The sequence below is a fragment of the Falco naumanni genome, chromosome 9 (assembly GCF_017639655.2).
Source record: "Falco naumanni isolate bFalNau1 chromosome 9, bFalNau1.pat, whole genome shotgun sequence".
Lineage (NCBI taxonomy): Eukaryota > Metazoa > Chordata > Aves > Falconiformes > Falconidae > Falco > Falco naumanni.
In genome coordinates, this window is record NC_054062.1 from 11,672,923 (window position 1) to 11,699,229 (window position 26,307).

The 26,307-nt window shown below is 39.8% G+C and overlaps 1 protein-coding gene and 1 long non-coding RNA gene across 10 annotated transcripts in view; one reads left to right on the forward strand and one right to left on the reverse strand.

Moving 5' to 3' along the window:
- The window catches only part of SCAI (suppressor of cancer cell invasion), a 48,594-nt gene that overhangs the window by 8,262 nt on the left and 14,025 nt on the right, over window positions 1-26,307 (forward strand). For 4 of the 9 annotated variants that reach the window (XM_040605896.1, XM_040605897.1, XM_040605899.1 and 1 more), the window contains 11 exons: window positions 7,152-7,283; window positions 14,763-14,858; window positions 15,473-15,559; window positions 16,135-16,233; window positions 17,571-17,667; window positions 19,233-19,331; window positions 20,437-20,589; window positions 21,436-21,537; window positions 22,322-22,423; window positions 23,987-24,065; window positions 26,175-26,274. In XM_040605896.1, coding sequence (XP_040461830.1) covers window positions 7,152-7,283; window positions 14,763-14,858; window positions 15,473-15,559; window positions 16,135-16,233; window positions 17,571-17,667; window positions 19,233-19,331; window positions 20,437-20,589; window positions 21,436-21,537; window positions 22,322-22,423; window positions 23,987-24,065; window positions 26,175-26,274 — 1,146 coding nt within the window. Of the gene's footprint in view, window positions 1-1,073; window positions 1,136-5,360; window positions 5,463-7,151; window positions 7,284-14,762; window positions 14,859-15,472; window positions 15,560-16,134; window positions 16,234-17,570; window positions 17,668-19,232; window positions 19,332-20,436; window positions 20,590-21,435; window positions 21,538-22,321; window positions 22,424-23,986; window positions 24,066-26,174; window positions 26,275-26,307 lie in introns of all 9 variants that reach the window. The other 5 variants (XM_040605892.1, XM_040605891.1, XM_040605894.1 and 2 more) reach the window with 3 other exon arrangements.
- LOC121093508 lies at window positions 828-26,224 on the reverse strand. Its single transcript, XR_005829593.1, has 5 exons — window positions 26,213-26,224; window positions 26,040-26,041; window positions 18,603-18,675; window positions 6,858-6,861; window positions 828-839 (listed from the first exon to the last, which is right to left on the reverse strand). It is a non-coding gene; the product is annotated as an uncharacterized LOC121093508 (long non-coding RNA).

Sequence of the window (26,307 nt, forward strand, 5' to 3'; positions counted from 1 at the left end):
AGTTCTCTGCATTGTAATGAATTTGTTCCTGTGCATAGTGTGAAGGTTTCACATCCAAACTTTATCTTTGGAAGGCTGCAATGCCATGGAGATAAGTATTTGTAAGATGTGTGAAGTCACCTGTTAATGACACGACAAGTGATGTGTTCTGATTTTTGGAAGAGTTGCTTCTGAAATATGTGCTCATGCTTATACTTACAAAATCATACATTTTTTTCTGGAAGTGATAGTTTAAAATACAAATGTCTAAAAATTTAAGATTAAATTATCTTGAAGTATGAAAGACAGGTTGTATATCACATATGTGAAGTATCTGAACTCCATACTGCTTGTGTTCAGTAGTATGGTCTCCAGTTTCCTTGGTAAGGTACCAGTCTTTGTAGTGAGATTGTTTGCCTCTAGTCATGTAAGATGATAGTTTTAAGTATAATGCTGATGCTCTAGTGAGGAGAGAGTTGTTCTTTCAATTGACCATTTAGGTGAAGTAGATAAACCACTAATAGGTACTCACAGCTTTTATCCTCTAAGTACTCATGAGATGAGGCTGTCTGGTTGGAAGGCAGGAGACACTCAAGATTCCACAACTGAGCCGAAGCAGTGGGGTTAAAAAAGGTCAGATTGTACAAGTGGAAGTCAAGGTGCCATGTCCAGCCAACTCTGCTGTGCAGCTCTAGGAAACTGCTCCTAATTCTACCTGTCCTTACTCAACAGTGTTTATACACTCCTAACTTCTTTCTGCCTGTACAGTATGCCACGCAGTTACAGTATCACTAACCATTCAGTGGAGCAAGGTTTTACTTCCTTGTAAGTGTCAGGTGTGATGTTGTGACCACCCTCTTCTACCAGGCAGCAGATTATAGTGATCCTGGCTAAGTGATAAAGTCTGGCCAAGGTGTGTGTGTAATACGGTTATTTAACATATCTATGCTTGACTTTCATTGTCAGCTTGATTTCCTTGAACCAGAGTATTCCTTCACCGTTCACAAAGCGTGTCTCGCTTAGCAAGCCTGAGTCCCAGTATAGGACCAGTAGGAAGTGCATACTGTTGACTTCAGCACTCTTTTTCCCTTCAGCTGAGCCTGGAAAACCTTAGCCAAAAGACGGCAAACCACAGGGAAGTGGAAACGTGTGTGATGTAAGTGACACATAACTTTAAAAATACTGGCTAGCATCACGAAACTTTCATCCGTTTCCCATACCCCTCCTCCTGCTGCCTTTCAATTCCAACTGCTTTGCATAGTCTTGCCATCTTCTGGGGTGCCTGTAAGTTCTTCTATGCTGGGTGCTGCAATGAGATGAATTTGCTAAATCTATTAATGTATTGTACTAAGCAAACCTGGAATTGTACATTCAGAGAGACTGTGTTGGAAAGAACCTGGCAGGCGAAGTGCAGAGCTTGGCTAGCACAATTTTTCTGCCTTGTATGGCCTGAGGAGTTGGCAGAATCTTTGAGAGAATAATAAGTTCTGCTGGAAGTCACCATTTTCTGACTTATTTTAACAGTCTTTTAAACGAATGTTTCAGTATCACCTTTTTCAGACTCTGGAGATCATTTTTTAACATGAGCTGCTTCAGAAAACAGAAGAAAAATTGTCATGCAAAACAGTTCAATAGTTTCATTTGCATGAAAGAAAACAAAAAGCATCGTCAAACACAAGAACAAAAAATTAAGTAGGTAATACTTCTGGTATAGCTGGGCTGTCAAAACTGGGAGAACTGTCTGCAGAAGAGGAGCACAGATGTGTGGGGTTGCTTTCAAAGAGGAGAGGTCCACATGTGGATGTACTGCTGGTTGCATTTTATTTATATTTTTCATTTGCAGCTCAGTAGTCCCCAAGGAAAGGGCGATGCCAGTAGCTATATTCCTCCCTTTGCTGTGCCCACTTGCTGTTTCTAATAATAATTCTTTCTCCTCTCTGTAATGCTGCTGCATTACAACACTGTCTTTAGTGCAGGGAAGACCTCCTCCTTTCCTGAGCTGCTCGTGATAGTAGTTCTTCCTTTGTACAGCACCAAATACCACCCCCTCCGGAGCATAATAAGCCAAAACCAGTGCATGAGGGAGCTAATTTTATTTTCCTTCTCAGTCAGCTGGAAGAGCCAGCTTCACCTATAATTTAACGTCTCCTGTTGTCCTTTTCTTTCTATCTTCCCATCTTTCCTTCATATTCAGGCATGTGCTGTGGCTGAGTGAAACCAGGGTTTAAATTGCAGCAGCGGCTGTCACATGTCTGTAACGAAAATGCTTCTTTGAATTTGAGCTCTGTGGAAGAATTACGTTCTGGCAGCTTTTCTAAAGATATCTCACAGAAGGAAACTGTCATGCTTATTACTACCTCACTTAATTCTTTGCTGCTTTTATTTCTTTCTTGGTTGAAACCCTTATTTCTTTTCCTGGTTATTTTTTCCTAGAAGGAAAACTGCCCATGATGTGATTCAGTCTGAATATTTTATAATGTATTTTCTGTATGGTGTTATTTTATAATCATCACAAAGATACATTTGACATGTAGTGAGTAAGGACCCAGTCCATTCTGAGCAGGACTCATGCTTACAGTTAAAAGTGTAACCTTTAAAGATTTTTCAGTAGGACTTTCCACAGTACTGTGTACATGTGTAAATACACTGGATAGTTTAGAAGTGCTCTGTTTTCTGAGTGTAATATGTGGCAGAGCCAGAACATGCCTTTAATTATCCTGCAAGAGAGTGGAACTTGATCTCATGCATTGTCACTGTCCAAAGTGGATTATTTGGAGCATACCTGTTCTGTCATCCTGGAGGTGTTATGTCTGTTGCATCTATTCTATCCCAGAGGCAATTGTGCTTGCATCTTCAGGTCATTAAGAACAGAGATGGTTTCATAACTGTCTGCGTAACTAAGGTTTCATTTAATTCTACTTTTAACTGTGATTTAGCTGTTTTATTAAGAAATAACCCAGAAACAAAGAGGGCATATTGAGGCTTCTGCGTTTAATTTATTATGTACTAATGGAGTAGCTTTTCATAAGCACCCAGAATCTTCTCCATTCATTCTGTTCAAGTGTCTTATGGTCACCTCCTTCCCTCTAGAAGCATCAGTAGAAAATGAGATTAATTTTTGCATCTGTCTTACTGTTTAAGTGCTTCAGGTTGAGTGAAAGGAATACCATCAAAGTGTTTGGCAAACAATGAAGTTAAGCATGCCTGAAAAGCTGGTAGATACAATTTTCAGACCATGATCCAGGACAGAGTTTTTTGAGTTTCTCAGAGTTCTGTTCAAAGGTCGTTCTAGCGTAAGCATTAAATGTGTAATTCAAAGCATGCTGGTGAAAGTACGCATTGAATGTTTTATTCCACATCTGACATGGAAGTCTTTCTTTTATATGATATGAAATACATATGGCAATCCAGATTAGAACTGGGTCGAAGGCATATTTGGAATGCTGAATGGTAAGGATGTTTTCACAGCAGCAACTATTGTTATCAGTTTTTTTAGTTTACTACTATTGGCTGTATTTCAGTCTTTTTGTATCAACATCCTATTGCTGAGTACTGGTTGTAATGGAAGTTAAAATTGGGAATAAACTTAGAAGTTTTAGCAGAAGGTCTGGGAAAATTTTGCCATCACACACATGCAAAGTTTGAGGTGTAGTACCATAATGATCTAAGTACACGTCTTTGTTTTAAACCACTGTTTTGGTTATGATAGGTAATAGTGCTTTACAACGATAATCTTCCATGGAACACTGAGCACATTCCATGTTTGCGATGGTCGTCATCTGCTTAAATAATATCAGATGTTGGGGTAATAATATGCATTGGAACTGTTGAATTTTTCAACACAATCTAGTTTTTATTGTCTTTGCTAAGTTCATGTGACATACAGTTGTATCAGAAGTCTTCTATTGTTGTAAGGCAGGCAGGTCCTCTATACATAAAACCCAAGGTTCCTTCTTGCAAATGAACCTGAATTTTTTTTTTAAGAACTCATTTTAGAGGACACGGAGTTATTCCTTCCTTTCATATTTGTGTTTCTGCTACTTCACTTTTTGTGGTTTTTTTAGTTTTGTGGTTTGTTCTGGTTGGATTTTTTTTTCTTTAGGTCTCTGCTTTTGGTGCTTGTGGCAACTTCACTGAAGTGGAACTTGATCAGACATTTATGTTTTGATCTCTAAAGCAATACAAGCTGAAGCTTTGATGTATGTATACACATGTTGGTGTATGTCTGTTTTAAGATTTCAGCTTACTCAGTTGTACAGTGATGATGTAATCTTGCAGGTACTGTAGTTTCATGTCTTCTATGTGGAATGGTCTGTTTTACCAGTAGGGATTCTCTTCTGGAGAGAAGTTCGAGTGACTGAGACTTAACTACATTTTCTCTTTTTCAAAAAGTAAATCCCTGACTATTCTTTTAAGTGTGCTCCTCTTGCATGCTGCTTCATCCAAGTCTCTGCCTCCTACTCCTCAGCTTGGCTATATAATACCACATTTTAGCCTAAACTCAGGCTACTGGTTGCCTTAATACCATCTGTGTGGCTTGATTGCAACAATCATTTTTTTCATTTCTGAACCTGTGAATAAAGGAAAAACTGAATGTCCTGGTGGAGCGTCTCCAGGGTACGCTAATTTTTCAGGTCTCTATGCAGTGTCAGAATGCGCTTAAATGTGGTTTGTTTCCTAGGTTCCTTCATCAGCAGTCTCTGATAAGAAGACAGGTTGTCTCTCTGCTTTTGGCAGTTTCTTTCCATGAGCAGAAAAGGTTCTTTTGCCCTTTGCTTCAGTAGTAGGTCCAAACCCATGTGCCAACAGCTGTATCGGGAGGCTGACCATACAGAATACTCTCCAATATTTTGTTTTGAGTTTGGTAATATATCTTTTTTTTTCTTTTCTTTTTTCTTTTCTTTTTTTCCCTCTCAGTTCTTCTCACTTTCCACAAACTAGTATTATGCTAAATATTTAAGAATTGGCTGGGTTTGGAGTAGGCTTTCAAAATACACCTTAATTGTCTATAACCTGAAAGAGGTTTTTTATCTCCTTTCTTTGCAACAAGTATTTTTCCTGTTTTCTGATACCTTTCAGATTGGCAGGCAATGGATTTTCTAGCATATCTTTTATTGATTGCATAAATGGCCGTCTTCACAGTGGGTCTAGTGGACTCCCTCAGCGTGAGAACTGCAGTTGTTTTTGCTTGCCTGGGCCAGGGCTAACAGAGATTTAGTTGGCCAATGTTGGCAGTGGTTGGGGGAGGTGGGTAGTATAACTTGAGGGTAGCATAAAATAAAATTGGCTTTACCATTAAATTAATAAAATTATATACAGACTGTATGAGATATACTTTGCAATTTAAGCAAGCTCTTCAATTTTTGAAAATGTATCTGAAGCTGCTCTAGAGTGCCTGGTCTACCACAGTGGAGTGCTGCAGAATCCGAGGGCCTCGCCGCAGGATTTAGGTCACCCTTGCTGCGGAGCACACAGGACCTGGGGTATTGTCCCTCTTCCCAAAATTCCTGAATCACCTCCTGGCTACCTCTGACATCTGCTTTTTAGCTGTCACTGTTCACTTCGATTTCATACATTGGTGCTTTTCATACATTGGTGCTTTTAAGTATTCAGTGTTGTTTGTTTCATGCTGTGTGTAAATGCTTAGGGATTGCAGACACAGGCTGGTCCTCACAATACTCACGTCCTGCTTGCTAGGCTCATGCCAACAGCTTTTGACATCTGAGTGGTGTCTTCTGAACTCTCTTTCACTGTCTGGCACCCATACTGCAGTTACCTGACAATACATAGATACTTCCTACCTTTTCCTGGAAGGCTTCAACAATAGTTTGTGCAGTGCACCCCATGTCCTTGCACTAGTACTCTAGTGCACTGTCATGTGGGTGTGTAAAAGACAAGTGAATGTGTGCTGCTACCTTGTCTAAACGGGGAAATCATGAAACTGCTTGGTTGGCTGGAGATGCTCACTAATTTATCCCCAAAAGGTGGTGGTGATGGGTGTGTGCGAACTGCCAATTCCTTCTGCAGTAGGCATGCAGCGTTTGTTCAGGAAAGTATTTGATTATTGTGAAGATTTTTTGTGACCATTGATGAAAGATGCTTCTGGGTACTTCCCAGTGACTGTAGGGATTAGCTTTGCCAATGCCTGGCTTGAATTGGGACTTATAGGTAATTATTTGTGCAAATAGCATTCAAACAGAGTTTCTGCACAGATGGAAACTTGTTGCTTAACAAAAGTGCTTACTAGGGTAGAGAAGTTGCTGAAAGCAAAAGCTCTGCATTTGCCCAGTTAGAGGTGTGTTTATCTTCCACTAAAATTCTTTGAGAGCACAGAAGAGCTAAACTGGCAGCCATTTTCAGAGAGAACATGTTTTGTTGCTGCTGCCGATAAATCTGTAGCTTGCCTTAGGATGATCAAAAGGATAATTTTATATCTACGTATGTTTAAGTAAGCTTTTAAAAGCCACTCTGCCTTTATAGGCTTTCATATTCCCTTACTTATTGAATACTTGTATTATCCACATTATATCTTCGGGTTTTGTTCAGCTGATTACTGCACAATATGACATTTTGCTCCTATGAACAGTAAAAATAGATCTGCAGGTATAATTGTGGGCAGTGCAAGCCATGGAATTAAACAGTCATGAGGAAGCGGTAAAGAAGCAGGGTATTTTTTAGCATTCTGTCTAAAATTGCTATATTTTAGCATTAGGAACTAGTGAGCTATGGTTTTCAGCAGTTACAGAAGAAAATGAAATGTAAATGGAACTGAGGCTAGTCTCTCTAAATATGGCTGCAGGATAAACATCTCTGCAGAAAGGCAAATTTAGAGAAGGTTTCTTTGTCCAAGTATGAAACCCAAATACTGTTTGTGTTACAGTCCTTTTGTTGGCAGTTTTGTGTTTGTGAAGATAGTCCTCCAAGTTATTTTATTTAATGACTCTTGTGCCACTTATTTTTAATTTTGCTTTGTTTAACTAGTGCATTGTGCAATAATTAGTCTAATGCTTTGATTCTCAGCTGTTACTTTTAATGAGTCTTGAGAAGAGTTACCTGTGGGAGAATTGCATGCTCTTTGTTACCATCCCCATGGAACCGTACATGCATCTAATCTGGATCAGTTCATAGTAGCCCTCAATTTTTGAGTAATATGGCTATTTTCTTCTTCATAGGACTGAGTTTGCCCTAAAAGAAATCATGTCATCAGGAGGAGCTGAAGATGATATTCCTCAAGCAGAGAGGAAAACAGTGACAGACTTTTGCTACTTATTGGATAAATCTAAACAGCTATTCAATGGCTTAAGGTTAGTGCATTTTTGACAGTATTCCTTCAGAAAAGCATTGGAACATACACTTTAGTGTGTGAGTGATGCTGAAGTCAGTTGTACAACTAACGTTTCGAACTCAAACCCGATAAATTTGTTTAGGAGATGATAAAGCTATGTATGGGTAGTTTTGGACCATGTATGTAAGAATGTCTGCAGGAATAGATGTTCATGCATTTCTTCTGAGACAGTAGGGAAGGAAGCGTGAGAAGGGCGAGCTAAACATCTCTGTTGTGTCAGTTAACAGTAAACTAGAAGTTGGAAATTCTGTTAAATTGATTGAATTTGTACTGGAGTGTTACAAAGTATGCAATTAAAGACTTAGTGCGGCTGTGTACAGTCAATGGCATGCAAGTCCAAAACCCCACAGTCTCTGTACCAAAAAAACCCCAACCAAAAAAAGGGATGAAAAGGATTGGCCTAGGTGGGAAAAAAGCGGGGAGGGAATACTTTGGAGAAGAAATTTAGGAAACATCCAAACCATAGCCTGTATGTGTCTGGTGAAACATGCTTAACTCGAACTGTAGAGAAAGGTGAAATCTGCATTTATCTACAAAGCATCTGCAATAACATCTAGAAAGTCTAGCTGTTCTAGCAGCACCAATAATAAGGGGAATAAGAGTAAGGGGAGTTCAAGGAAAATAGTTCATGTTTGGACAGTGATATAGGCATCCTGTTTATGTCAATATAGGCTGAGTTAAAGATTACGTATTCAAGAGCTGTTTTATTTGTAAGGTTTGCTGTAGAGTCTCTTAAGCAACATGGGTTTTAGCTCATCTTGTTGGCAGTTCAGCCTCTTCCTGGTCTCTGAGTAATACTGTATGTTTGGGCCCATATAGCTTGCTGTTATTCAAACACAGATGGTTAGCAAAGATGTTTTTAATTCCTCTGCCCCCTGCTATTGATAATCCTTTCATGTGCTTTAGAAGTTGATTACCAAATCCAAAACAAACATTTTGCGCTCCAAAATCTGAATGGTAAATGGGCAGTAGAGACAAGGAGTTCTTGGTGATTGCATTTGACACCCCATGAAACAGAGTTTGAAGCAAAAAGACCAGAATCTCGAGGCCAGGGTTTCCAGGACTATATATGCCATTACACTGGCTTTCTGATAAAGGTTGCTTGAAATTTTGGCCTGAGTCACCAAAGAGTACAAATTAACAGAGTTCATGTCTGGATGCGTGGTGTTTAAGTTCAGATCACAGAGATGGCAGAGTACCTGCAGCCATTCTGGTTTGTCCTTTGGGCATGGAGGGAGTTAGTACTTGTAGCGGATTTCCAGATGAGAGATGTAGTTTCTGTGTACATCCATGGTATTCTGCAAAAAAGAAACATTCTTATCCAGCTAGATGAAAAGAAAATGGAAAATACCTTTGGATTAAACTTGGGTAATAAAAATAGAGAGATGGGCTTCAGCAGCTGGCTCTACTGTGTGAAAATAAGAATGTACCAGAAAGGGGGCCTGCCTCTGTCCTTACTTGGTACAATTAATGTAGTTGCTTCTTGCACTGAACTTGACCACTCTTTCACCTACAAGGCCTGTGATTGTTATGGGCATAATGATTGTATAAAGCAGCATTATAATTTTCAAGTATCTCCTCTGTTAGTGCTTGTTTTCTTCTGGGTAGCTCACCTGGAAATGACTTGGCAAGTATCCTAATTCTTAGTCCAGTTGTTTGCTTTTTCCGTCTAGCATAATAAATGCATTTGATGCATGCCTGCCTTCTGTTCTGAGATAATGGCCTTTGCTGCTGTTTTATGCCATGCTCTTGTCCCTACCAAGTTTCATGGAAAAGAAGTGATGGGGGAGGGAGAGGAGAGCAATGATTTCCTGAAACCTCCTCTGGGCACTTCAGCTACAGGGAACTGAGCCTATAGCTGTGTTGGCAGCTGCTTAGCTGTTGCTTCTGCCAAAAATGCAAGGGCTCAGCCTGCCACGTCTTTGTTTCAGTAGCATTTCCTTCCTCTCTTCCCAATACAGATGCCAAATACAGCATTTGAGGAAAACATATGATGATCTGCCAAGGTTGCTGCTCCAAAGTATACTTCATGCTCGCACTACCAGTGATACCATCCTTTTGTGGCCATGTCTGCTAGAATAACTTATTGGGGAGGTTGTCTTTCTAGTGTCTGTACTCCCTTTTTGAACACCCTGAGCTGTAAGTTAGAAACAACTGTTAATGAAGTATGTTCCAATTGCTCTCTTCTTTCCTTTCCCAGCTCCCACTTGCTTTTTTCATGGAAAAAGGCTGCAAAGAGGGAGCGTGTTAGGAAGCAGTTTTTCATGGTGTACTGTTACCAGTTATTATTTTCTTTCTAATATTCAAAAGTGCTTAAATGTGTTCAGCATCACAGAGAAGCTTGAAACTTTAAGAAATGAAAAGTCTGTCCACATTTATCATACTTTCTCAGATTATAAGGTCTTGTTCATTGTGCAGGCTGCAAGAATCACTGTCCTTTCATGGAAAGAGGTGATAGTGTTTAACCATTCATTTTGTAGACTTCTAGTAAGATGCAGGTTGAACCTCTTAGTTTTTTTCCATGCTGCTGATGCTGATTTAGAAACAACAGGACCCTGTTATCTTCAGGTAATGCTGCAGTAGTACCCTGCAACGTACTCTATCTGGTACTGGGGAGGGACTGGCTTCTCACACTGACTGCATCAGGAAGGCAAGTTACTCGAGTGCTACTGGTGTGCTTACTGTCTTTGTGGTTTAGGAGAAGCGATGGGGAAGCTATGCCACAGTGCTGTTGTCCTGCTGCTGCTTAGGTTCTGGGAACAGGACCCTGTAATTACTACAAGGCTATGAACATAAAAGGAAATTGTCTTTTTTTTATCACCTGTCAAAACTGTGAATGTATTTAAAGCTCTGAATGTTAAACTTGCAGTTATTGTAACCTTCCTTTTTGAAGTGTACTGCTGAGTCTGTAGGAGTTTCTCAACATCTTTATGTCTCTGGAAGTTGTCCCCATGTGACAACTCCCGTGTGGTGCTGGCCAAACCAACCTCAGCACCTTTAATTGGTTTTCGGCCAGTATTGCCCAGCTTCTGCCAACAGTGTGGCTGAAATGAACTACTGACAGGAAATTAATTATGACACATAAGTAGGGCTGGTTTTTGCTGAGACTATACAGCAAGAATTGGATAAAACTCTGGACTGTCCATGGAATTTATCCACCAGCCACTCTAGTGTGGCAAGGGAACAAGTCCTCTGTGTGCCACATGAGAAACCCATCCTTTTAGAACATCTGAGTTTGTGTCTTCATGTCCAGTTTGGAATGTTTTAAAAGCCAAGAAATTGGGAACAGTTTCCGCTTGTTGTTGGAGGCTATTGTAATGAAGTGTGTAACTCTCTTCCTTGTCTGGATGGAATTGTCCTAAATCAAAGTATCTGGATTCCTTCTTGCTGCCACCTTCTCCCTCCTATAAAGCTGATCACCACCAATAACAGCATGAGCGAGTACCCCTTCCAGTGCCCGTTTTGTACCCAGCATCCTCAGCCAGGCACACCCCGGAGGAAATTGAGGCTTTTGGCTTTCTGTGCTGCTTTAGTATCCTTCTGTAGATCTGGGAGTAGCAAAATGTCTTGCTGTAACATAGGTCTTTTTCTCTCAAGTTGGGTGTGTAATTGCTTCTGGATCATATATTCCCTGTCTCCTTCAGTGGGAGGAGCTCTGTTATTAATCTACTCTGCAGTCAGCTGAGTCCTTAGTATTCTTTTGGGCTGTTCCTCACCAAATAATGAAATCCTCTGGTCCGAATAAAAAAAGCCCAAACCAAACTGCACTGTGTCCTCTTTTGCTTATGCATCCATTTTCTCACAGCAAAATTTCTTGATACATGGGAGCAACATGCATGACATTCAGAACACAAAACAGTAAATGGATGGCAGCAATGGCAGCTCTTGTCTGCAGAAATCTGTGGTGAAACCATGGTAATGTATTGTCATAAATGAAGTTTTATTACAGCCATGTCAGAATACTATCAAAAGAACAAGTGCTACTGTCTGTTTCCATGGAGATCTTTTCTGTTCCCTGGGGAGCCGAGGAATCACATGGTATTGTGCAGCTATGCCAGCTGCAATTAGGCGAGCATGCTATTTGAGAAACATACATGTGGACACCCAGCAGTGACTGTGGACAGCAGCAGCCAAGCACGTGTACACTGCGCTAACAGAGGCTTTTAAAAATGCCACTAATTTTTATATATTCAAAACTAATGCAGCCCAGTGAGCTGAACTCGGCTTTACAGGAATGCTTAGGCTTGTACAGAGGAAGGTACAGAATCGAGGGGGGTGACAGAGGTGCATGAGGCAAGATGACAGATGAGGTATAAAGAGCCTGTTAACTTACTGATGAGGGATATATGCATAACCATGATCAGCGAGTAGTTACCTGCCTATTTCTTAATTTGTGGACACACCTACTTCTCAGTGCTTGAGAGAAGAAGGGTATGTTTTCTTGTTTCCTTATGTCAGACCTTTGTTCAAATGTCCTAAGCAACTTGGCCTAGAAAGCCCAATTTACTACTGCTAGGATTCTTTGAGTCAACTTGCTAATTTAGTCATTCTTTGAGTTAGTGCTAGGGAACTTTTTTTTTTTTATTTTGTTTTTTAATGAGCAGTTTTAGTGTTGTTTTGTATTCACTTTTGATTATTTTTTTAATGTTGAAATTTGTATTAAATTTAATTAGCATATCCACTACCTCTTGCTATATCAAAGCCTGCAATATATCTTATGCACATATTTGGACAGTTTCTTAACTTTTGTTTACCTAAAATGTATACATCTGTTACAATGATAGAAAGTAGTGAATTATTTTTGCAGTAAATTATTTAAATTCACATGTGTTAGTATGAAGCTATATTTGGATGAAGATGTTGGTGCCCTGAAGCACATGTTTATACTCCTGTCTAACCCTCACTACACCGAAGTATGTTCCAAGATGTTGAGCAGCCAGTTGCAAGTGTGATGGGACTCCCCACCCCCTGTAAAATCCTGCCCAGATTCCTTGGCATCTTTGTAGAATAGCAGCAGCAAGTACTGGAAGGGTTTTCTAGGCTGGTAAGTCATAGCTGGTAACAGATTCATTCTACATGTAGTAACTAAGCTAGGTCCCTTCAAGCTGCGTGGGAAGTACAGTTGGCTGATGAGCAAAGGAATATTAATTTCCTTTTCTACCTAGGGTGCTGTTAAAGCAATTACAGTTAGCAGAAGTGCGCCAGTACGCTGCTGTGGAAATCGTAGTGTACTGCTTTGCTTGTCTTACTCCTCCAGAAGGCATGGCAAGGTTTCCAAAAGGTGGTGTTTGCCTCAGTCTTGACCTCCTGGGCTTGGAAACAAAATAAGCTGCTTTTCCGTCTGCTGAAGACTGAGGTATTGGATGATACGTTATACCAGTGCAGTGATTTGAGAGGTCATTCCCTGAAGAAATCATTCTTGAATCAAATGAAAGATTATGCTGTCTTAAAAAAGCTGTTCCACTTGTAGAGTTGTATACCTCCTTTGAATCAGCTTCAGCATAGATTTTTAGGCAATGTGCTCAGTGAGACTAAGCATTTTTGGTCTTCTGTTGCATTTATTCCAACATTCAAGTAACTCCCAGGTGACAGCCTTCTGTTAGGATTGAGAGCACAAACTTTTAAAGCTAAAATCCTTAAGACTACATCATAGTTGTGGGGTGGAGGTGGAAGGAGATACATGATAGCGTGGAGGTAGGAAAGTGGAACTGAACTGGATTGACTAACTCACCTTATAGCACTGGAGACTGATAGGAAAAAAACAGAAGGTCTCAGGCTCTGACATGTCACTAGGAGTTAGAGGGTGACAAATGTGGTGATGATGTAACCTGACCCAGTGAATGTTATCTGTGGGCATCCATATGCTTGCTTGACCTGGTGACACTTGGACAGCCAATTTATGTACAATGTTACAGGGTCTGTTTCTGAAATGCAATGAACAGCCTCATCTACTCAAAAAGATTACTTCCTTAATGAGTAACAAGAAATATTATCAGTTTAAATGAACGAATTTCCATTAGATTATACTGCTTGCTCTTTGGTAGGGTGTTTGGGTTTTTTCTTTCATACGATGTTTTAAGAGTCTTATTTAGCTTTCTGTGCATATAACCATAAAATTACTTCTCTTTTAGCAAGACGTTAAGACGTTTTCAGTCACCTGCTGAAAAATGCATGTAGGAACATGGTCCTATTTGGAGTCATTATTTGTAGGCCTGTTCTCCTGGTGCTGTTGATAACCTGTTAATATTGAGGGGCCTTGATAAAGGCATGTTTACAGAGATTAAGAGACCATGGATTCCTTTTTGCCCTTTAGAATGTATTTGCTCATAAATACCAATGTTTTTGCATGTATCTAGTCACTTGAGTCATGTTAACTTGCTCGTGGAGAGCACTGCTTCCATCTGCTACCATTCCGCATGTTGGAGTAGGCATTCCAGAATCCCAGGCGTGTCTGAAGAGAACAGGATCATGTGTACAGTGTGTCACATGTTCATAATGAATACCATATAAATACACACATGTTTCATAACTTAGAAGTGAATGTCCACCTGTGTAACTGGTGGAAGCTGTTGGACAGGACCCATCTTGTTGAATCTTTTGTGGAGGGAGAGTCAGCCTTTCGTTAGGGTCTGTGCAGGGGGGGATTGTCTGTCTGCAGCTGGACAAGCCCTCTCGGGTAGGACACTAAAGATTGTGGAGATTGACTGGCAGTGGACACTAGAAAAACTGCTGTTCTTGCATTTGAGGGTTGTGTTACTGTCTTAGTAGGGAAAGTTTTACTTCAAAAGCTTATGGTTAAGCTGCACACCTTCAGTTGCTTATGGTTAAGCTGCTCACCTTCAGTTTGATGTTGCAGCATTGTCCTTTCTTTGTACGGAACCTGCAGGGCTCGCTCAGGCAGTTTAAGACATTAGCTGTCTGTGTCCCCAGTGATTAAATGTAGGCAATCACTTGAAAGATTTGCAAAATGCATGGGACTTTTACTAACACTGATAACTTCAATCCTTTTGCATTTGAAAAGTGCCTAGAGAATTTGGCTGAAAGTTGGAAGCGATAATTAGGAGACAGCACTGAAGAATTTCTTCCTCTCCCCAATACATACTTCTTTCTCATATATATGCATATGCAGTATTTTCTTGCATATATCTTAAATTAATATGCTGTCTGGCTTGTGGCGTGCTTTCAGGGATACTATGGTCAGATCTTGGTATATGTGCTTCCTACAGGCTAAACAGGATTTCCTTGCAGATTCCAGTAACAACAGGTTTTGAGAAACTACAGGAATCACTGTGCTTGTAGTTCTGGGTACAGGCAGTTCTAAAGCATTTCAGTCAATTCTGAGCAAAGCTATTCTGACACTGACACAAATACGCTGCTGTCACGCTGGGCTGACTGAAATCTGCTCCCTAACTCCATGTTTGTTACTTGTCTGTTGCAGAGATTTACCTCAGTATGGGCAAAAGCAGTGGCAATCCTATTTTGGGAGAACATTTGATGTTTACACCAAACTCTGGAAGTTTCAACAGCAACATCGGTAAGGGAATGTTGTAGGCAGACATGTTCTGTGGATTTAAGTGTTAACTTTAATCTCTCCTATGTGTAGGGCTCCTGGTTAAGATTGAGAATTCGCTGTGTTATTAAAGCATGAAGGGAGGGAATAGTCACGTCCCAGAGTGCTCAGTCTAATGAATTAAAATGTTGCAGAGTTTTTAGGGTGACTTTTTTAACAAAACCTTTTGCTCTACTTGAATGCATGTTGCTTTAATGTATTACCAAAGAGAAGCTGGGATGATGGCTTCTGCAGTGCAGAACCCATCTGGAATGGTGTGAAGCATCTTGCTGCAGCGTGGGCTCTGATCCTTCACACCTTAAGTTGGCTGCGCAGTCTGGGTGTTCTCCTGGGACGTTGTGACCTTTTGTTGTGTGTATTTTGTGCAACATACTTCTATCTAGCTCTTGCAAGCTTATGCAAGATAAATGGTCCTTGTTCTGGTGTGTGTATGCAGTGCTGTTTGCTCTGTGAGGGGAGTGCTACACTGGTCATGAAAGCTGAATTTGGCCCTATGATGGCACTTTATCTTGTCTGGTGTGATGTTCTGAGAAATTCTGGAATGCCTTTTAATCTTTCTTTTCTCTCTTGCAAAATAGACAAGTATTGGACAATCGGTATGGGTTGAAGCGGTGGCAAATTGGGGAAATTGCTTCCAAGATTGGGCAGCTCTATTACCATTATTAGTAAGTAAGCACAGAAAAGGATTCAGAAGGGGAATGCAGTGTTAGTCGCAGCTCCATGCCAAGCACTTGCATACTCAGTCAGGAGAAATGAATGTATCAGTTGAGTCATGATGCCTGTTCCTGAATGAGAAGGCCCTTGGGACTGCACAGGGGTGCTGCAGAGAAAGGCACCCGTGAGCCCAATGCCACATTGCTAGTCATGTTGATACTGAGGACTCATCTCCTACCTCAAAAGTGTTTCTAAGTCTTTCGTGTGTGCTGCATTTATTTGACTCTAGTGCAAAAGCATGATTTACAAGTTTGGGAGCTTAACGTTCATTTAAACTCTTCAATTAACCTGTCACCTGTACATATGGGTACAAGATGGGCAGATTTGATTGTTGCTTGAAATGGAATCCAGTCTCTGAAATCTGTCTTCCCAGCAGGCACAAAGAATGAGAGTCTGGCTTTCATATGATGTTACTTGCGGAGTGAGTTTTGCCATTGATGCGCAAGATGGTTGAGGGGGCAGCAAGGGAGGGTTTGGCATGGATTTCCAGCTGAAGCTGTGAGCTAATCTGATTTTTCCTCTGCAGCTTGCGCACTTCAGAAACCAGCTATCTCAATGAAGCTTTCTCCTTCTATTCAGCAATTAGGCAGAGGTCATACTACTCCCAAGTCAACAAAGAAGACAGGTATGTCTGAATGAATGCCCTTGTTTTTTAAAGACTAGAAATGTGTATGAAAGTAGCAAAATAATTATCATCTGTAGGAGCAAAACTGGGATAAAATCAGTGTTGTAGAAGGAAGTTACTTTTAATTCTCCTGTCATGATTAAAAAACTCAGTATAAATAAGAGTTTTACTGTATGACTGGAGGAATATTCTATTATCTGGTCCTGGCTAGCAAGCTACTAGCCCAAAGCTTTGTCATTTTATGTCCTGAGCAGTATCAGTGCTGGGACCTAGTAAGCTGTGGCTGAAGATAGGTCAGTTGGGCTAAAGCAGAGGAACCTGTTTGATTCTAATCAGGCTTTTCAGGGGAACGTCAGTTAGTACTGCAGTACAACAACCCTCTGTAACTGACTGGGACAAGGTCCAAGAGCTTCAAGAGGCATAACATCTTGCTTTTAAGACACTATACTGAGAAAGGTACACTCAAAGCAGGGCTGTGTTGTGGCAGTGCAGAAAATGTGCTGCCTGCCAAGAACATCGCTATAAATAAAAATAGGTAGAGAACTCAGTTCTGGATCCTGATCTTACATTCTAGCCAGTAAACCACGGTTCTCTCATTAAAGTATAGTTAAAGAAGAAATGATTTGAAGTCATAATCAAGATGAATGCAGGAGGTTGGTTAGGGAGTTTCCTGCCAAGCATTCAAGGATCTCTAGACTTAAACTAATTGCATGTCTGTAGTCTTGCTGATGTCTAAATGCACCTGTGTGCCACAAAAAGATGGAAGTTTCCTTGCTCTGTGCTGATACCTGTTGATCCTATTATCTTCTCTCTTAAAAATCTCTCAGTTTCAGTCTGAGTGCTTGAGCTGTTTCAGACAAGATAGGATTGAGCAAGCATGTTTCTAGATGCTGTCAGAAGATTTTAGAAATGGATGGGTAATTATAGGTTATGCTGACTTGCTGATCTCGGAGTTGTCCCAGGTGGGTGAGCCCTGAGCCAGCTGTGAGTGTATCATGTGGTGCAGTGGGTCAGATAGTGCCTGTGAACTCTCAAAAAGTTTGAAGAGCCAGTGATTATATCTGACTCCCATGCTTGTTCTCATGTGAGGAGACTGGGGGGAAGGGGGAGGCTGTGGCTTTCTTGATGTGTGTTTTGTGTCTCTGTACTTCAGTTTTAAGTAAACCTCTAAGCAGCCAGGCAGCTATTGATCTCCATGTGAATTCAGTTAGAACTCTTAATCTGCAGTGTTCAGCCTTGCTCTGGTCTTAAATTCCTCTTCTCCCTTACCCCTGTTGCATACCTATGTTCTATTTTAATCTCAAATTTGGCTGTGGTGTTTTTGTTGTTGTGTTTAGGCCTGAATTAGTGGTTAAGAAGCTGCGTTACTATGCAAGGTTTATAGTGGTTTGTCTCTTGCTCAACAAAATGGATGTTGTAAAGGACCTTGTAAAGGTATGTCAAAATGAGGATAAATGTGCTAAGGGGTGGGAGGTTGCTGGTTATTCAGGACTTTTCTGCTAGTTAAGGAATCCATAATATAGTCTATTTTAGTTGAAATACCACTCATTAGATCTATGATGTTAGCTGCTACTGCAGCATAGGCTTTGTTTTTTCTGCCTCATTTTATTCGTTGTGCTGTTGGATGCCACAGAAGGAAGTAAAGCTTTGGAAAGATCCAGTATGATGGGAACATTTGGCTGGAGAAAAACTTTCCAAATTTGTATGGTTAGTTAGGAATAAACTCTTAAGATGCTTGTTATTCATCTGAAAACGTGGGGATGATCTGATAACTCTGAGTATGTCTTCATTCCTGTAGTGGATTTAAGACATCAGTGGAATCCCCTTCACCAAGTCTTCATGACGTGCTTGTTGCTTGGAAAGGCAGTGTCTCCTAGCTTGATACTGCGCTTATTTCTCTTCCCTTCCAAACTGCTGTTGCTCTGTCCCGTGTCTAGAACACATCCCCAATACATTCTGCACCTTCCAGAGACCCATCAAAATTAAACCTTGCTAAATGATATAGATCTTACTATGAAACTGTGGAGGCTGGATCTGCATATGCCTCTGCCGTGGGAGTAGACTGAATGCCTATAAACACAATTCTTTAGTTACAGCAAATAAAGAGTACAGGCCAATGTTGGATCATTGCTTTTCTAGCATACCTGACATCCGTCATAGTGAATATCTTCTGTGAATCAGACATGCGATAAAGATACTTGAAGCTCAAATGATTTGAGCTTCACCAAGTGAAACTATTCCAATAGCTGCAGCCTGGCTAGGGAAGCATTCTTTGACTACAACAGAGGTACCCCTGCCCTCTTCCCAGTATGAACTGGCAGCTGTAGCCCAAAGCACCTGAGCCTGAGGATGGCAGGGAGTGCGCGTACGTTTGGTTTAGTGTTAGGTGGTCCTGTGAGGAGCAGGGAGTTGGACTCGACAATCCTTACGGGTCCCTTCCAACTCAAGATCTTCTGTGGTGCTTCTCCTGACAGCATATGCTTCCCAAACCCTTCTAACAACCTTGCTGCAAGCAGCTTCTGGTATTGACAGTTTTGTGTAGGTTGCATTACTGTCTTTATGTCTAAGCTTACTTGAACTGCTAGCTTAGCTTAGTAGCAGCTAAAAAAGCCATACCATTCACTTCCTCAGTGTATTTAAAGTTACTTGTAAGCTGAAATGTGAATCCTTGGTATCTGTAGCTTAATGGTAATAACCAGTGACATAGCTGTATGTGAGTGGGATAGTTATACTTAACTCCAGAAATTCTCTGCGTTTGGACCTACTTAAAAGACACTTTGCATTGCCAAAACTCAGTGTAACATTGGCATTCTGTCTCCTGAAAGAGCGCGTTTTGGCTGACATGTTAGTCATAAGTGTGCTGCATATGTTCTCAAGTAATTTTTTATTTATTTATTCTTGAAGGCCAGCACAGCTAACCAAATTGTAAAGTTACTGACTGCCTGTTAAGCTCTCAGTTAAAGAATTGACTATGTCTGTCTTTGAACTTTTTACATCAGGAGCTGTCAGATGAAATTGAAGACTACACTCATCGTTTTAATACTGAAGATCAGGTGGAGTGGAACCTGGTTCTTCAGGAAGTGGCAGCATTTATTGAGGTGAGAAAACTGTTCCCTCTTAGTTGTTAGTTTAAAAGCAAAATTTTCTGACTTGTTCACTGAAGTGTTTCTGTATCACCACCTCTGTGCGGTAAGCAGTTGTGCCACATGCAGGGACAGCGTTCCTGTCCAATTCAATCATTGAAATATGTTCACAGTAGCATAACAGTGACAGCCATTAAAGTGCCTGAAGAGTCAGATGTGGTCATGTAACGTGTTGAAGACTGAAGCACGAAGCTGAGATACACTTGATCACCTTATTGTTTTTGCTCTTGGTGTTCAGAAAATGGTGGAATCGAAAGCACAGCAGTTATCATGGTCAATATTTTGGAGACTGCCAATTCCAATTCTGTTGTTGTGGAAGCCAATACAATTTGCTGACGCTCTGATTGTATTTCAAGGTGTACTTTTGTTGGAGTACTGGTCTGTTCCACTGGCAATGCATAAGCAGTATATAGTGGAAAATATGATGTAAGCATGGCAGTTAACTGATAGATTAGCACAGATGTAATGTGACCAACTTCTAAAGTTTGTTACAAGGATAATAGATGTTTTTTATTCTGTCAAATGAAACAGTGTTATAATTTCCTCCTTTTGTACAAGATGTCATTATGTCACACAAGTATTTATTTAAATTTGGCGGAATGGATGGCAGCATTATCATTTTCTAGTCTCCTTTGCTGTTTATTTCTAGGAAGAGAAGGTGAACTAAAATAGTGCAGGGTTCTTCTGTACTGTAGGAATATTTGGTTTGTTCTATGTGAATTTGTAAGGTAGGTTGTTGATGACATTTGGTTCCTCAGGTGTAGAAAAGCTGAAGCAGAGTTCATGTCATTTGAGGAAATATGTTTTCCTGTTTGCTGTACCTTCACGTGCTTTTACCATACCTTGTATTTGCTTGCAGTCCCTAAGAGCTGTTGCTTTTCCAAGTGGTAAGGCATTACTCTGTAGCCTGCATGCCAATATACAAAGATCTGTATGGTAAATTAATAAAAAAGAGCCTAAGTTATGAAATGTTTACTGTAGGTGACAAGACCTTTGATCTTCTGACTGCAAATCTGTATGTCTTCTTGAATTCCTGATTTATTGTGGTTGCTTTTTTTAGGCAGACCCTGTCATGGTTTTAAATGACGACAACACCATTGTAATCACCTCTAACAGGCTTTCTGAAACAGGAGCTCCGTTGCTAGAGCAGGGGATGATAGTGGGACAGCTTGCTCTTGCAGATGCGCTGATTATTGGGAACTGCAACAACCAGGTAAAGGGAATTTTGGGGTCTTGGGTTTGTATCTTTGGAGTTCAGAGTCCTGCCCCCATGACACCCCTTCTGATCATGCAACAGAGATTCTAGTTGAGGTGAACATTAAAATATTTTGATCATGATGTTGCAGTGGCAGCAAGAACAGGAGGCTCTTATTTCTAAGAGCTAAAAATGAAATGTTAGCGATTAGATCTGTGGTACTGACCTCTTACAGCTTATATTCATCATGTCAATTAAGTAGATACAAATGATTTTTCATATATTTGATTGTTCTTGATGTCCAAGCATGAGAGGCCTCTGGGTTACGTCTAGAAAAAGCTTGACTTAGGCTTTCACGTGGCACACTTAGGCTTGTTGCAACTGAATTTGCGACAGGGGAAGGGGTTTTCAAAAGACATTCGAGGTTTTGTTTTTTAGATGGTAACGATAGTGAAGTTGTACAGACTTTGTGACTTCTCTCTGAGTTTTTTTTTTTTTTCAGGCAAGCAAGGGAGTTGTATCTAAGTTAGTTTGTGTATCTTTACAAATTTAGACAAAATCTGAAAGAACATCGTGGTTTCAGCACTTGATTTGTAAACACCCCAGAAAAATCTGTAATTTGTGAAGGAGGGGTCCGTGCTCCAGTTAACTGGCCTGGTGGACCAGTAATAAACAGACTTTGTCCTCTGTAAGGTCTTGTAAAAGTTATTCACAGGTCTTCAGAAATGCAAAGATGACACTGACAGATCCTAGAGAGACAGAAAATGATCTGTCTGGTATGCAGTTGAATTGCTTACCTGGAGAATTCCGAAGAAATACTTTTTAATCCGTATTTGGCAGAATAAACTGTTTGACTCTTTGCAGGTCAAGTTCAGTGAATTAACAATTGATATGTTCCGAATGCTACAAGCACTTGAAAGGGAACCAATGAATTTAGCATCACAAATGAACAAACCTGGAATGCAGGTAAGTTTTATTTCAGTGATAAACCTGGCAACAGATCTTAACAGCTGGGTTGTTTGTTTTTTTCATTTTAAATAGTGTACTCTTTCAGTATTGTTGGTATACAGAACAGGCTAGTAAAGCTGGTGTAACTCTTCCTAGAAGTTAGTGAAGAGTAGCTCAGACCTGTGGAGTTTGATCCAAGTAATGTCTTCACACACACACACTTTTTTTTTCCTTCTTGGCAAACCTTCAATAGTGACAGAATCGCAGAAACAACTATTTGGGCATCGTTTCACGAATGGTTTATGTTGCTCTAGCTGAGGCACTTTTGAAGGGGTGCCATGCCTGTCCTTTTCTGTGTACACTTACCCCTTCCTTTGTTTTCACTCTAGCAATCATGCAGCCAGATAAGTTCACCAGCTTGCTAAGTCATCTGAAAGTTAAATACTCCCTTCAGGGAAAGCATTAAAAATATTTTTATTTGGAGGCAAAAGGAAATACACAGATTTTCATTTATTTAATTGAGATGAGGAATTCATTTTTTCACTCTTTTCTCGGGTGATGCTTTAGAAAGTAAAAAAGATTCAGGAAAGAGATTTAAATGAGGGATAATAGAAAGTTCTGGTTCAAATACTGTGTATCTTGGTTTACTGTGTACTAGGAAATGCAGCATGGGCAGACCATTTGTGTGGGAAGTATGGTGAAGATGAACGTTCTAATAAATGTAAATTTAGAGGGTTGTGAAACTGCTGTGGTAATATAAAGTTGTTGGATTTTTTGTGGGTTTGTTTGTTTGTTTTAACAGGAATCCACGGAGAAACCAGCCAGGCGGGAAAACCCCCATAAATATCTACTTTATAAGCCAACTTTTAGCCAGCTATATACGTTTTTAGCAGCATCATTTAAGGTTTGTGAAATCGGTGAATTTTCTGTAATAGAAAAATATCCACAATTATATGTGATACTGAATAAAATGTGGCTGAGATAATCTTTTATATTTCAAGATAATGAAGCCTTTTCTTAAAATACTCAATATGAACTTTTAGAGAGGATGGAAGTATTATAGATATGTGTAAACTGTATAATAAAGGCAAATCTGTGGGTTACTGTTAGGCGAAGAAAAAAAGTTGCACCTTAAGACAGAAACCCAGCTTGCTGTTAGATGGCAGTTACATCATTGCTAAAGTGTAGCCATCTTCAAAGCAAAGCTTGAACAGCTCCTGTGTTGTCCAGCATCAAGTGTGGTACTTGGCAATGCTACAGAAAGTCTTAAGTAATGTGATGTAATGTAATAGCTGCATAAGATTTAATGTTGCCCAGTAATTTTATTTGTGTGTATGTAGGTACACATGCATATACACAGAATTTATATTCATGTATACAGACAGTTATATACAAAAAATAAGTGTTTCGTATATGAACTTAGTTTCTCTGTGTGTGTATATATATTATATGGGAAATATTTCTTGAGATAAGAGATTTGGAGTACAGAAAAATCTTAAGAATATTCTTCTACTTCATGTTGTGCCAAACACAATCCAAAATCAGGGAAGTATGTTGAGAATCTGTTACTTCTAAGCACTGTATGCATGGTATGTCGCCGGTTCTGTATCCCATTCAAATTGTATCTCTCTCCTGCACATACTATAGTTTTGTCTGCCTGTTTTATTTTGTTACCTACTGTTGTCTTCCATGTAAGTAATCTATACCTTTGTGGACTTTTCTTAATACAGTTGCTGTGCTTATTTTAATTTCATGAAGTTGCTGGTCTCACTATGCTTAATTATGACTGTACAAGTCAGCAATTTAGGGTTTAGTAGTAAAAACAGAATATGAATCCTATAAAGAAAAAAGTTTCAGTTTGTTTTGAGAAACAACTGTAAAGAAACAGCTGGTGAGGTGAAGGAAGTGCATCCTTACTACTAAGAATTTTGGGTGCCTGCATGCTCAGCCTTTTGCAGAAATTAAAAGCATCTGTTTCCTCATGCAGACAGCCCATTAGAAAGGTGGAAAATAGATTTCTTTTACAGGTTTATACAGGAACGTGTATGTGTTGTGCTTGTCCAGCCAAGAAGGGTCAAGGCAGAGAGGCAGATGTTGCAGACTCTGGAGTATTTGGAAATAAAGAACTTCCTTTAGGATCCTGAAATGTTTGGGATTTAGGGTCTACATGGATCTTGGCAGCTTTTGGTTTCCATGTCTTGGAAAGCCTCAGATCTGGCTAGATAGTAGGAGAGTCTATGTGGAAGCAGATGCTTTTTTAGTGCTGCTTGAACCTCTAACATCAAGCTGGAGGTTTGTGTGGGGAAAAAGAAGTGTATATACACATAGGAAGAATAGAGTGAATGGAAGCCAGAAGCTGGAGTAGCACAATCTTAAATGACAGTGTGTTTATGAAGGTGATGATTGACTATTAAAATAAACTTACACATTTCTTCCCTTGCCACTCTTCTCTTTATCTGAATTTCAGGAGCTGCCTGCAAACAGTGTACTGCTGATTTACTTGTCTGCCACGGGCGTGTTTCCATCAGGTCGTTCGGATAGTGAAGGTACAATAAAGGAATGCTCCCTGTCATGAACAGGGCTTGAATTCTCTTTATGTTCCAGGACAAGTGACCAAGAAAGATGTCACAAAGCTCCTTTTAAAAAGTCAAGTCAATTTTATTCGCCTGTTTACTTAGTAAGATAGCCTTCTTTTTCCACAAACAATAGTTGATTCCCTTTAATTAGTTTTAATTAGTGTGTGTTAACCTGAGACCTTTTTAAAGGGCATACTGAGTTTTTGATGCATCTGAAGTATTAAAAGCTTCATCAATTTTGAAGACCACATGGCTCAGTTGATGCATCAGCACAAAGTTAATAAAATGGCTAAATGGCACTTTGTGATTCTTTCCAATTTCCAGTGCTATGAGAACATATGGTCAGGGGATGGGTGGTAAAAGGGCTGAAGCGTCTGCAGGGACTGTTCTATTTGCACGCTTGTTAACCTGACAATTCAAGCCCTTCTCATGATTTTTGACAATTCCCCTCACCTCATCCTCCTCCTCTTTGAAACCTAGCAGAATATTTGGATGCAGCTGCAATCTAAAAGCTGAAAGCTGGTTGGCTGAAGTAAAGAAGTCAAAAGATCTGTTTATATAATTTAAGGGGGGGGGGAAAGAGTTTTTAACATCCTAAATATTGTACACACCTCATTTGTTTGAGACTTGCATTCCTTTATAAGATGCATGCTTTGTCCATCCCAGTGCATGACTTACAGAGCTCTGAAAATGTTAAAGGAAAAAAAAAATCCCTGTCAGTTTTGGATTATGGCAGTGATTTTTTTGAAAATGCTTTTAACATTTTCCTTTCTGCTGCAACTTGGTGATAGGTTCTAACTAAACTGTGTTCTTTAAAGCCTGTGGTATGTCCACTTCACTGCATGTATCGTTTCAGCTTGATACCTTACTGTAGAGGCATCCAGGCTGTCATCTGAAGAGCTCATTAAATGAATTCCATTACAACTCCATTCTTTTAATAAGGTAGCGTAGTCTGTACAGACCAGAAAGTTCTACCTTATTAAAAGGGAGATCAGCTGCAAGTTGCACTGTTTATTGCCTGTAAGCCATTTGTGTTTGACAGATCATTTGAGACATTTGTAACAGTGCTAAATTAATGTATGTTCTGTTCCTAATTTTGTATCCCCAAAGCTTCCCTTAAAATGGAAAGGTGTCTTATGTATCCAAACCTGAAAAAATTGCATTTGGTGTCCAAATACGGGTCAACCAAATGTCTGCAAATGTGCAACAAAATAAGGAAATATTAATACTTTATTTTACTAATGTTAGTGACATTTCATACCCATTCCGATGGCAGAAATGTTTCCTGGTATCTCTAGCACATGTTGTCTTGTGTAGGATTTGATATGGACTTGATACTTTTTATAGCCATTATTTTCATCTTTGCTTTCCATCAGACAGTTAGATGGGTAGCTCAGCTGTGCAAACTTAGCAGAGTATTTCTTTAGCTTACCTTTGGTACACATGGCCAGGTTGTGTGCATGTAAAAATTGTGAATTCTGTATTTGAAATCTTAAACCTTTACTGCAGATTCAAAATCTGGTTAAAACTGTTTTGTCCTTTCTAGGAGTATTGAAAGCATTTTCATTCTCGGCGCTCTCTCTTCTACTCTTTGCACTGTTATAACTGCAGATGATAGCATTATAGCTATTCTGAGAGGCTCCAGGGTTTTTGATTGATTTAGACTTATTTTTTGATCAGATTCTGAATCTGGAATATCGTAGCTCATATAGTAATTTTACAAAGGTATTGATTCTCCTGTATGAAATGTGTAATGGGGTTTAGTCTTTTAGCTATGTAGTGTAACAAGAACCAGTATTTGGATCTTTTGTATTATGTCTGTGAATAAATAAAGTAGAAGTTATTAAGTTGCATTGCTTGCTTCTATTTGATAGATGCTGAAACTACTAAAGATGTATAAAATAGAATATGTAGTTAGTAAAGTCTCCACATTCCTCCGTCCACTCCTTACAACTGCAGTAGTTCAGATTCACTTAGTTTTTTGGCATTTGTGGTTGCTTCCTCGCTTTCATATAGTCATTAAATCCATAAGAGGTGAGTTGCCTCCACTAATTTTAGCTTTCTTTTTGCTGTGTGTAGGTCCATATGATTTTGGTGGTGTTCTGACAAACAGTAACCGAGACATTATAAATGGGGATGCTATCCACAAGCGAAACCAATCTTACAAGGAGATGCACTGGTAAGCTTCATGAGTGTGACAACTGCAAATTCA